The sequence below is a fragment of the Pinus tabuliformis genome, chromosome 3_1, assembly GCF_031772625.1.
Source record: "Pinus tabuliformis cultivar Carrire ecotype Pingquan chromosome 3_1, CPIR1, whole genome shotgun sequence".
Classification (NCBI taxonomy): Eukaryota; Viridiplantae; Streptophyta; class Pinopsida; order Pinales; family Pinaceae; genus Pinus; species Pinus tabuliformis.
Window position 1 is genome coordinate 55,396,001 of NC_142301.1, and position 12,903 is coordinate 55,408,903.

At 40.6% G+C, this 12,903-nt stretch overlaps 1 protein-coding gene across 2 annotated transcripts in view; it reads left to right on the forward strand.

Moving 5' to 3' along the window:
- LOC149185742 (uncharacterized) overlaps window positions 1-11,820 on the forward strand; it is a 552,948-nt gene extending 541,128 nt beyond the window's left edge. For both annotated transcript variants that reach the window (XM_089410789.1, XM_089410788.1), the window contains 2 exons: window positions 11,194-11,369; window positions 11,453-11,820. In XM_089410789.1, coding sequence (XP_089266915.1) covers window positions 11,194-11,369; window positions 11,453-11,570 — 294 coding nt within the window. In that variant the 3' untranslated portion in view covers window positions 11,571-11,820. The remainder of the gene's footprint in view (window positions 1-11,193; window positions 11,370-11,452) is intronic.
- The last annotated feature ends 1,083 nt before the right edge of the window (window positions 11,821-12,903 follow it).

A 12,903-nucleotide genomic window follows, 5' to 3' on the forward strand; every position in this document is an offset into this window, starting at 1 on the left:
TTCTCAAGAGAAGACTTCAACAAGTTCTATTTGCCCAATCCTAATAAATCAACACTTCGACCACGACAGCTTCAACCACAGCAACTACAGCAGCTTCGACCACGGCAACTACGACAGCTTCGACCACGGCAACTATGGTAGCTTCGACCACGGAAACTACGGCAGCTTCAACCACGGCAACTACGACAACTTCGACCACGGCAACTACAGGAGCTTCGACCACGGCAACTACGCAGCTTCGACAATGACAACTACGGCAACTTCGACCACGGCAACTATGACAGCTTCGACCACGGCAACTACGACAACTTCGACCACAAAAACTACGACAGCTTTGACCACGACAAATACGGTAGCTTCGACCAAGATTTTATGCCCAAACAGAATTATCCTTTTTTTCGTCCTAAACAATAGTCTCCTTGTTCTCCTCGGCCTTCTGTCTTCTCCTGTACTTCGTATCTTTGAATTCTTGCCCGAATTGCTGATCAAAATGAAGTGTTTAGACATTTATTTATAGAGATTTCGTTTATAACTGAAGGGACACGTCTATTTGAAGTGAGGCCGACTTGTATGACTGAGTGTAGGTCGGCTCACTGCTAGGAATAGTTTTCTTAACTTAAAAAATTCAATATCTCACAAACCATTGGGAGTTTCAAGGCAAATAAAGGCTCGTTAGAAAGAGGAAAAAATCCTCTTTAACATGATCTAGGATCCATTTTGAAAGGATGCCTCCAAGGTGTCCAAAATAATTTTTCTTTGTCACTGTCCTTAAATTTTATGCATAAAAAGTTTGGGACAGCATGAGGAATGTTTGGAACAACGTGGCTTCTTCATTCTTTGGCTTCTTCATTGTTATCAATGTCATCATAGGATCATAGAGTCATTATGTAGGAGTGCAACATCCATGTAGCATGACACAAGAACAATGTCATTATATACTAGTGCAGTCATAGTGCAACATCATTAGGAGAACTCCAAAATAATCTCCCAACCATCAAATGATCTCCAACCATGTTATCAAGACCTCATCAAGTGCCATCATCAATTGTGATCATTTATCAAGAATATGACATCATCAAATGTAGTCCTCCATATGTAATCAAGGGCTTCGAAATACTTGGCACTTCTTAAGACTTCTTCATCATTTGGAACCAGGCACCTCAACAATATTTTCCATCTCGACTAGTGCCATATTGACATCAATGACAACCTAGATTAACAATCTCCCCCTTTGTCATTGATAGCAATATTCTTGCCCTTTCAACATTCTCTCCCCCTTTGACATCAATGGCAAACGAGGTGCCCAAGTACTCCCCCTGTCAAGGTGCTTCTTTTCTTTATGAATAGTAGTTCTTCATAGGTATGTTACTCCCCTGTCATGGTGCTCTTCTTTCTGGTAATGTGGTCCATGATAGATGTGCTTAAATTCCTTCATGTGATGAACCAACTCCCCCTGTCTGCATGACCTCCTCTAGCTCATGAAAGATTACCTGTTTAGTGATCAAGTGGAAGAGATCTTCAATAGTAGTTCATGGATGAATAAGGGATCATGTTCTTCAATAGAAATGCTCCCGAGAGACGATATATCAAAGGATGATTGTCCATGTGGCTCATCAAGGATTTCATAGGGCCCATTCATAGATAGCTTCTGCAAGAATGCTTAATCATCATAAGCTCCCCCTAACTATATGCATGGTCTTCCTTTTGGCAGAGTCTCCCATCAAATACTTGGAATATCAAGGATGACTTCATCAAGTCAACAACATGTGTTGTTGGCTAGAGTGTTCAAGGGACTTCCAAATTCAATTTGCTTCCTTCTCCATACTTGTATAACTTTCTTCTCTAGCATGGTTCTTCCTTCTGTAGGGGCCCAAGTCAAGTTACAATCACGTGACATATGTCCAATGTTATGACACTTGAAGCACTCTATGTTGTTCATGAATAAGAATTCATGACTTCTTCTTGCAAAATTTCTTCTCGGAGATTGACGGGGACCATTATATGCCCTACAATCTTTTGCCATGTGTCCAAAGTTTGTACAAGCATAACAATAACCAAGAAATATACTTTGGTACCTGGGCGAAGAAAGTTTCCATGACATACTTTTGAAGTCTTTTTTCCTTGGGATCCTTTGATGATAACCATTGCTTCTTGCATCATTGACACCATTTGCTTGTCTTCTTGGAGGAGGGTTTCTTCCATAGTTGTCTTGACTCTTCTCCTTGCCTTTGTTGGAACTGGGAGCATCAACATTTCTTCCAAGCTTCCTCACATCCTTGTTGTTTGAAACATTAGGGTTTGCATCATTCTTGCTTGAGGATTCACCTGCATAGCCAAGACCTAATTTATCGAGGGGAGACCTTTGATGACTCAGGATGTCATCTAGGGTTTGAGAACTTTTCAAGTTCTTATTCAGTAAGTCAACTTCCTTTTGAAGAAAGACAAATTCTTCCTTCATTTTCTTGCATTTTTCATCCTTCTTTGATAGAATGATCTCCATTTCTTCTTCATTTGGTTACTTCACACGATTGGGCCTTAAGCGAAGTGATTTCTGATTTTAACTTGGTGATGTCATCATCCTTTTCTTCTAGTTGGCATATCATGGTGTTTCTCTCCTTTTATGCTTCAACTTGTCCTTCTATGAATGTCAAAGCTTCCATCACCTTCTCAGCTCCTTGTGCTTATTTCCTTGCTTCTTCTAGTTGAGATCTAAGGGAGGAGACCTCTTCCTTGTATTGACCAATCTCTACTTCAAGTTTCTTCAAACTCTTGTGCCTTTGTTCAAGGTGGCTTGACAAGGTATTTTCCTGTTTCTTTGCCTTATCCAATTGATTTGTCATAGATATGACTTCTTCATGATGCTTTCTTTTGTTTTGATGAAATTCTTCCTTAATCTTGGCGAGATCCTTATCTCTTTCTTGTACTTGAAGCTTGATAAGGTCAACTTCCTTCCTTGTCTTGTCCTGGTCAACAACTTGTGCTTTCTTCTTAAGTTCCTCATTTTCCTTTTTCAAATTGTTAATCTCTTCTATGGCAGCCATAAGTTTAGTGAGGAGATTTTCTTCACAATCTTCTTCATTTTCTTCATCTCCTAGATCTTCTTTAGCCTTGATGTTATCACTCTTATCTTCAGCTTCCTTGATGGGCTCTAGATTTCCTTCTTGTTTTCCATCATTTTCTTGACTAGAGATCATTGTCAATGCTCCTTTTGAGTGAAGATCATGAAGTTTATCCCATATGCCTTTAGCTGACGAACATTTTTCAAAATTGGCCTTCATAGAATTAGGGAGCCCATTTAAGATTACTTTCATTGCTCTTGTATTATTTTCCTTGGATTCTCCATCCATCATGCTATCAGCAATCACTGATTTCCAGACTTCAATGCCTTGAGTCTTTAAGAAATTCCTCATTCTTGCTTCCCATTTTTCAAAGTTTCCATTGAACAAGGGAGCCTTCACAAATTGATTGACTTCAATTTTGGTGGTTGAGGGAGACACATTTTTAGGAGGATTTGAGACTTTCTTCCTTAGCTTCGCCATTTGTGTTTTAATGATCAACCTTCAAGTTGTTAGGCTTTGAGTGAAGGTACTGGCTTTGATTCCAATTGTTGGAAATACTGAGGGGGGGTGAATCAGTATTTCTTTTCAATTGTTATTTTTTACCAGTTAGATCACTTATATTTAGAACACAAAATGAACAATAAGAACAAATTCTTTTATTAATTTCTTCTTTACAATAAATCAAATACAATATATGTAGGTCTCCAACCCTAGATGAAGACACCGATCTTCAATTCCCCAGGCTCCAACCTGTATTCTGCCAAGCACTGACTTGGACTTCCCAAGGCTCCAACCTTGTCACTTTGAGGCACCAACCTTTAGGGCTCCAATCCTATCTCTGGTATAGGCACCAACCTTGTCTCTTTGAGGCTCCAACCCTATCTTCCAAGGCACGAAACTTGTCTCTTTGAGCCTCCAACCTCTAGGGCTCCAACCCTATCTTCCAAGGCACCAACCTTGTGTCTTTGAGGCTCCAACCCCTTGGGCTCCAACCCATAGCTTTACTTCATCAAGATATGTTTGGTTATACTTCACGGCTCCCAATGTCTTCTTCAACAAACCCTATCAATCTTCAGCTACGCCTTCACTTAGTCTCCACGTCACATCATCAATGACAACCTTGTTCTTCACATGAAAGTGTCACCACTACTCTTCATGTTACCCAAACAAAACTTCTTCAAGGTCACCTCATGATGGCTTCAATGCATCATGGTCTTCAATGATCTCCACAAATCTTCAATATGCTGCTTCACAAAGTTCTCAAACTTTGCCCTATTGTGTTCTCAAGAGAAGACTTTATACTTCTGCACTATTGTCCCAGTGTTTGACACTGTTATACCTTGTGCCACTGTTGCACCATGTTGTCATTGCAGTGCATGCGGCACCATAGTTGCTTGTGTACTTGTTGCACCAAGTACCATACTGACCCAAGTACCATTGTTGTACTATGATTGTTGCATCATCTACTTGTTGTCCCATGTATCCACCATGAACCATCGCTGCTATGTACAGCTACACTATTGTCCCATTATGCCTTGTTCATTATGTACTTGCTGTCCATGTATTGCTGCTATGTACAACGATACTATTGTCCCACTACACCTTGTGCATTATGTACTTCCTGTCCATGTATTGCTGCTATGTACAGCTATACTGCTGTCCCCCTTGTAACACCTACAGCACACATAGATTTCCATGCTGTCACCTACAACACACACGCTTGTTTAGTCATGCATTTCATCACTTTCTTGCTGCGTTCAAGGGCTATCTATGCTGCGGTTAAGGATTCCCTTGTTGTCCATAGGTAGAGACCTTAACATCCTTTTCTTGTTGCGGTTTAGGCCTGTGTATGATGCCTCCTTGACTGCGGCCTAGACTAGGCTTTATAACAGTTGCTAAGACTCTCCTTCTAAGTGTCTTCTTGCTGTTGAATAAGGTCTTCACAAACAGTGATTAGGGCATCAGTGTATAAGGCCTTTTCTGCTAGCGTATAGGAGCCTCTGAACAGCGTATGGAAGACCATGGATAGGCCTCCTTGTGCTGCTGATTAGGGCTGCATAAAACAGCAGCTAGGTATCCTTGATTGGACTGCGGATTAGGGCCTTTACTTGCTGCTCGTTAGGCCTCCTTAGACTGTGGCTAGGGAACCTTGAAGACTGTGGATATATCTCCTCCTTAACGCTGCTAGGGCTCTCCTTTAACTGCGGCCAAATCTCTCCCTTGCCTGCGGCTAAGACTCTTCCTTACTGCGGCTAAGGTAAGGCAAGATCTACCTCTCTTTAGGACTGTGTATAGGGCAGCATTAGCCCTTCCTTGATAGCTGATTAGGGCACACCTGAACAACAACTTGAGCTCCTAGATTGGACTGCGGCTAGGGCATCTTATCACCATTAAGACAGTGTATGGAACCCTTCTTGACTGCATAGAGATGTCTCCTCCTAGGATTGCATTAAGGCTAATTAGGGCTTCTTCATTAAGGCAGCGTTATCCCTTAGGATCTCTCCTCCCACCAAAACCCATAGACAAGTAGAGAGAAAGAGATCCCAAGTGAGTGTGTGCAAATGACTTTCAAGGCACCTCTATTTATACTAAAATGTTGAACACATGTGGGGTTTATTTGGTTGTTGGCCGACCTTGACGAATTGTCCGATAACACAAATAAATTCATATCTCCATGAATACTTATCGGAATCGGATGATCTTTAGATCAATCCTACACCTCTTGATGATAGGGATCCAAGAAAAATATCAGTTGCCATTAATAAGATGACCCACATGGAGTTTAGCCCTAGTTTCCAATTTTAACAGCATCTGTATTGCAACCCTCGCAAATTTTGCATCTGTGCTGCAGTTGGCCCTGCCACTGCCAACACTGATCTACACTGCATCCTTCTCCAACTGTTGTTGCTACTGCATCAACAACAGAAAAGCATCCAAAATTACTGAACAAGTGTTCAATGTGATGTATTTGTTGCTAGAGTTCTGACTGCTGCTAGTCTCTGCGCTGACCCTTTGAAGTATCTGCGGTGTTGCTGACTCTGCACTATGCCAACTCTGCTCTGTGTTGCTCAGTCTCTGACACTCCTAGCCACTTCAACTATCACTCTGACACTCCTCTGCACCAATTGACACTAGTCCATCCTACTACTTCTGATATGGGCTCCCATAGCAAGGTATTGATCCAAGAGGTGGACTCCTCAAGGATCCTGCCCATCTACAGTTCTTTCGAACTACAGTACTAGATCACCCCACCTCTCCCCTGGAGGTATTTAGGCAATCATGGCAAACTCCTCTTCCTCGATCTTTGTGGTTGTAGCTTACAGATCATGTTTCTCGTTCTTGTCCTTCTTCTTGAGAGGACATTGCGTAGCGTAGTGATCAATTCACCACACCGGAAACATTTGATCTTTGAGACATCTTTCTTCTTTTTCCGCTACTCTTGCTGCCCCTTTGATGCAAGGGTTGCATTCTCTTCCTCCTCCTTGGGCTTTGTCCCACTGTTGTTGCTGCCATCAAGTTTGCACTTGACTAATTCTCACCTCATCTCTTCTTGCTGAAGAGTGGCCCACATTCCTTCCCAATCTAGCAATCGCTCTCTGCCCAGAGTACTCTAGAAAAATACTTGCTATTCTTCTGAGACTTAATTCACGGCCAACCTCACCATCTCTGTAGGTTGAGGTGTTGATCCTACAGCTGCCAACTGATCTCGGACTTCCTGAATCTTTGATAGGAACGGATCAATGTGTTCCCCTTTCTCCATCCTTGTTGATCTCAGCTTCTCCTCCAAGTACATCTTTCGCTGCTCAGAAGATCCTTGATATAGCATAGCCAAGGCATCCCACATCTCTTTGGTAGTCCCTTTGCCAGCAATGTGACATACAACATGATCCCTCGCTCCATCGAGGATCAACTGCTTAGCCTTCACCATTTCAGTGTTGACTTCTTGAGTGGATCCGGATCTGTAGGTTCAGTTACTACACTATCGACATAGGCTTTGAGATTATGCTCATCCAAAAGGCATGAGATCCTAGCCTTCCAGATCACATAGTTGGATGCTCCATCCAACCGATCTTGATCTCTCAGCCCATTAGCTGCCATCTCTGTCAACAAAATGTCGAACTGCCTCCTCTCTCCTTTGCATTGTTGTTGGGCTGGCCTACGCACTCCTTGCTAGAGTTAGTAGATATGCTCTTCTCTGCTGCTCAGCAAATGAGAAATCGAATTCCCTTGCTAGGAATTCTCTAAGGAAGAAATTCCCTCAAAAAGTGTCTCCTTCCTTCTTCTGACGTTTTTCTGCCCTAGCAACTACTGCAGAAAATTGTGTCTCACCAGAACACTGCTTAGCGTTGGATCTGCTCCTCCGCTGCTCCATCTACCACTGACAAATCACAAACCGAAAATCTTATCTCTCTATCAACTCACTCAGAGAGAGATTTTCCTCAAGAATCTTGCCCTCTTGGCCTGGACTGCACAATCCCTCTGGGGATTCGATCCGCTGCCTACATAGCACTTCGATCTCCCTCCTCTTCAAAGTTGGGCTCTTTCGGTCTGCTCTCTTGCTACACCTACGCTCTAATACCATGTGAAAATTCGAGAAATCCGTAAATCACTACTGCAGCTTCTGGCACTAGAACTCGACTGTCCAGCGAATTTCGAATCTCCTCTCAAGCTCTGCGCTGCCTCAGCGTGGCTCTGTGCTGCCTCTTTTGGATCTCTCTCTGCCTCCTCTGCAATGTATCCCTGGATCAAGAAAACTTTCCAACCAAAAAACTATCTTCGCCCCTCACTGCAAGAAATCACTTCTCTGGCAACTGTTGCGTTGCTTTCTTCAGAAATCGATCTCTTGATCTCTCACTCGATGTGTCTTCCAAATGCCCATCAAGCCTCTTCTTATAATCTTCTCATTGAGTAACCAACAGCCCAGATTAGATTCTAATCAATGGCTCAAATCATTTTGGCTTGATTCTCGTTTTCTTCTACAAGTTTCACCCCCAGTTTAATTAATACCCTTTCATTATTTTAATTTCCTAAGTTTAGACTTAGGCATCCATTAAAAATAATTAATAATAAAATCTTCTCTAGGTAGAATTTCCCAAAACGATTTTTGAGTATTATGGAATACATGTGTCCTAGCTTCCTTGCAAATTTTGAGGCTTAGAGCACATATGATGCTACCAAAAATCAACAGGGGTTGGGATTGATTTTTCTCCATAACTGTTCGGGGCTCCAACGGATGAGAGCACGACGTGTAGAGGATATAGCAATTATTACCCCTTTAAGGTGGGGAAGTTCATCACTCACCAGGGGTTGGGACAATCATGGGTTCTTTAATGATGAAAGGGGTCAATATGAGGGACCCTAGGAACCAGGGTGAAGGCCATAATGATAGGGGTAGATCTCATGTTTGGCTTTTGCCAACATGCTAAATGTTTATGTCCCGACCATCTTTTGCATTTTATGGTGCAATTCTTGTTGAAAGTGACCAAACTATGCTTTTTACTTTTCTTTTAGTTGCATCAACCTCCAAGGCATCGTTTCAACCCGACCCAAGGTGTGGACAAGCGGAAGCGGAGGCTAACTCCTTATGGAACCAATGGACAAATGTGGACCCAATGGGAAATATGTCGAATGGGATTATAATGAATCGAAAGAGGTGATGTATGTGGTGTCGGGAAGCTGGACCATGCAACCAAAATCGAGGATTCCCATGTAGTGCCACCCCTAAAGCTAGTAGCCAATAAAGGAGATCTCACGGGACTAGATTACAATGAACCATCAAATTAGACAAAGGATACATGAGTACAGACCACCGAATACCCCCACTAATCCATGCCCAAAAGTGTCCATGATAAGTAAACAAAAATATCCAAATACACAATGAAAAACTATACTTTCGGGGTTGGAAGGCCCACTTCAAACGTACGATCATAACAGATGGGCAAGGGACCACATGAATGGCTCAAGTGGCGAAGATAGTGGCACATCGAGTTATCGGGGGGCTACAAGGGGTTGTTGGTTGTCAGCGGAGAACTATCTAGGATAAAAGTTTCTCCTATGGAGATCACCCACAAAGTGGAGGGTAACAAGGCAGTGCATCGCCCACAAGGGGTTGGGACATTCATGGGTTCCTTAATGATGCAAGGGGTACTCATAGGGGCCTTAGAAACCAGGGTAATGGCCATAATGATAGGGGGTAGAGCTCATGCTTGGCTTTTGCCCACTTGCTAAATTCTTATGTCTTGGCCATCTTTTGCATTTTGTGGTACATTTTCTGTTGTATGTGGCCATAGTATGCTTTTATATTTCTTTTTAGCTGCATCAACTTTTGGGGCATCATTTCAGACCCAACCCAAAGTGTGGAGAAGGGAAAGGGGATGCTAACACCTTGTGGACCCAATGGACAAATGTGAAAAGGGTTTGTAATGAGTGGAGGGGAGTGAGAAATATGGTATCGGGAAGTGAGACCATGCAACCAAAATTTGAGTTTTCCATGAAGTGCCACTCATAGAGTTAGAAGCCAATAAAGGAAATCCCACAGGACTAGGATTCAGGATAAACCCCCCAGTTGAGGTAAGGGAACAAGAGTACAATCAAAGCCCTTCCTTCTTCGAAGTCACGCAATAATCTATGCTCAAGTGTGCCCAAAAAAAACAAGCATAAACACCCAATTAGATAATGAAAAATCATACTTTTGGAATTGGATGACCGACCTCCAAACATATGATCATGACAGAGGAGTAACGGTACACAACAACTAGCTCAAGTGGCAGAGAAAAGTAACACATCAAAGCTATCAGGTAGTTGCAAGGGGTTGTTGGTTGCTGGCTGGAGACAAATCTGTGAGAAAATTTCTCATGTGGGGTCACCCAGTGGTGGTGGTTAACATTGCCATTAGGCATGGAGTCTTGAATAGCACTTGATTAAGTGTCATTTTCTTCTTTGATGTTAAAGTCCACTTACATCTCCTAGAGAATGTTGGATGAATTTCATCGAGTCGTGTACTTCTCGAAGACTTTAGATCAGGGTGCCATCAAATCAAGATCAGATTATAAAGATCTGGCAAAAACTTCTTTCTAAACTCCTGAAGGACACTATGAATTCAAGGTGATGCATTTTGGATTAACAAATGCTCCAACCACTTTTCAACTAGTGATGAGTGAATTGTTTCAGCCCTACCTAAGGATGTTTGGACTAGTCTTTTTTAAAGACATTCTCATATGTGGTAAACATGGAAGGAACATCTCAACACTTGGGACAAGTACTCTCTTTTTTGGAAGAAAATCAGTTTTATGCAAAAATGTTAAATGTGTTTTTGGTAGAATAGATTATTTAGTTCATGTGATATCAAATGGGTGAAGTTAGATGCAAGTCAAATTTACAGAATGCCCCAAGTCAAATAACCATTCCAAGCTAAGAATATTTTAAGGCTCGATAAGATACTATTGAAGATCGTCCAAAATTATGCTCTTCCTTGACTCTAATACCACATTAAACATGCATATACACAATAGCACAAAAATATTTAAAGAGAGAAGAGAGATATTCCGTGTATTATCCAATGTTTAAATTAATGCATGTTAGTAAATTAGTAACGCAGTCACTTTTGTTGTTATTTATCTATAAAAGATGCCTAAAACTATACATGCCTAAGTCAGGGCATGTGGATTAATTAGTCACTAAGTCACTTTTGTTGAGTCATTTATTTATAAAACATGGGTAACTCAAACTATAATATACATTAATGTTATGACCATTATTTAATATTAACTGTACAAGGTTTGTAAATATTTCTGCTTGACAGCTTAAGAGCTCAAGCCTTGTAGGTTATCCCATCCGTTGATTGGGATCCACAATATGCCAATTTTGTGATTTGGCGAGTCTTTAGCGATCTACTCCAATTGCCATGGGAGCACATGTTTTAACTCTTCCATGCTTTAAATAGCCCTATAAGAGGGAGAAACTCTTCCAGTTTTACATGTGCCTTTTTTTTGAGTTGTTCTTGCTTCAAAAACCTTTGCTTACTCCAATTGAATCTTATATGTAGAAGTTAGCCCTTAAAGCGAGGCAATAAAGAGTCATCATGTTTAACAGATCTATCGAGTATATTTAACTGAGGTGTTTTGTTTTTTCCTAGGGTGAAGAAGGGGGGAACACAATAAAACTTATGACTCTTCATGCTGCCAAAGGCTTGGAGTTTGATTGTGTGTTCATTGCTGGGTTGCAAGAGAGTTTACTTCCAATGGTTGGTCAGAACTTAAGTGAAGAGCGTCGCCTTTTCTATGTTGGAGTAACTAGGGCAATGCAACGTCTGTAAGTCTTGCGGAAGTTTAGTTTTGTTGTTCAATTCATTTAAATTTTACGTAACTATTTTCTAATGGTAATAAAATGCACAGGTATATGACATTTTCAGAGTCAAACTTCATACATGGAAAGGAATTTAAAGCAAGCCGGTCAAGATTTCTCGATGACATTGAAGGGTCTGAAGCTAAAATAAAATGCATATTTGATTAGAATGTTGTCCTTAGCTTCTATTTTGGTTCCCTCCTGTCGAAGTGTAGATTGGATTAAAATCCTACTGCAATTGATGTAAAATAGCTATTGTAGAAAGAAAATGCCCTTGTAACAGAAATTAATGTTAATGTGCAAAGTTGAACAAATGGAAGCTCAACTTTGTAGCCAACTGCGATGCCTATTTTCTAGTGCTTATGTAAACAGAAAATCAAATCATACCAATAATGTAATGCAGAATTTTTTTATATTATGTACATTTTGTTTACTTTTATTATACTTGCCGCAGCAGTGTATGTGTATGATGCATTCAGTTTTGCATTGGCTAGCTATTAGTTTCCGTTTTGCAGTTTTGTATTGACTAGTTATTAGTTTCCCTTTGACCAAAAAATTAAAACTTATGCAAAGTTTAAAATTATTAAATGAAATTTAACATTGTTAAATAATATTTAATTTTATTTATAGGAATTTTATTTTATTGGTTAAAATCTTACACACCTTATTTTATAATGATGAGATGAGAATTTCAATGTACATTAACAGAGTACTCTAACCCCTGACTAAGGGACAAAAAACAGTGATATGACGTTGGAAGATCACTGGCTAGTAATGAAACTGATGAACTAGGAGACGCATTCTTGGACAGTGTTTGGGTGAGAAACCTACAAAAAATGAAATGAAATGATATTTTAAGATCCACGAGACTAAAAATAGTTTATGAGACCATTAGTTCCTTGTTTTTCGCTTTTTGCAATTCAGTCCTTTTCCGATTCAAATTGATGATGCGCTGACTCAACCTTCCAACAATCCTCTCGCTACAAAAGATAATGCCAAGAAATTGATGCTAACATGTTCTCATAACTTTCTCTAATGGCTTTGAATGCATCACATTCCAAAATGAAATGTTTTTCCGATCCACAGCCCCAGATGTGAAAAATGTACACACCTGTTCTTCCCAAGCTTCTTTATGCCTTTTCCACCATCCTGTCTCACACCGAAGTTGATGTGAGTTGGTTCTTAATTGAGCAATAAGAACCTTTGCCCTCCACGAAATGCTAGCTCCAATGAAATCTTTTTGTTGTAAATCACACGTAGGGTTGAATTCCTCAATGTAATATTTATTCTTTCTACCCAACTCTTTTCCCCATACCTTTTTACGAAACTTCTTCGTAACAAAACCCTTTAGCTCCTTGTTATTTGTGGGACAGGCATTGAGGTAGATATTCCATTTTTGCATCCATGTGTATTGTTTCATCCATGTTTTCTTTTTTCACAGATGCCTTTATTGAAGATAACATTAGGCCATCTACCTACTTTCATTTGTTCAATTCTTATT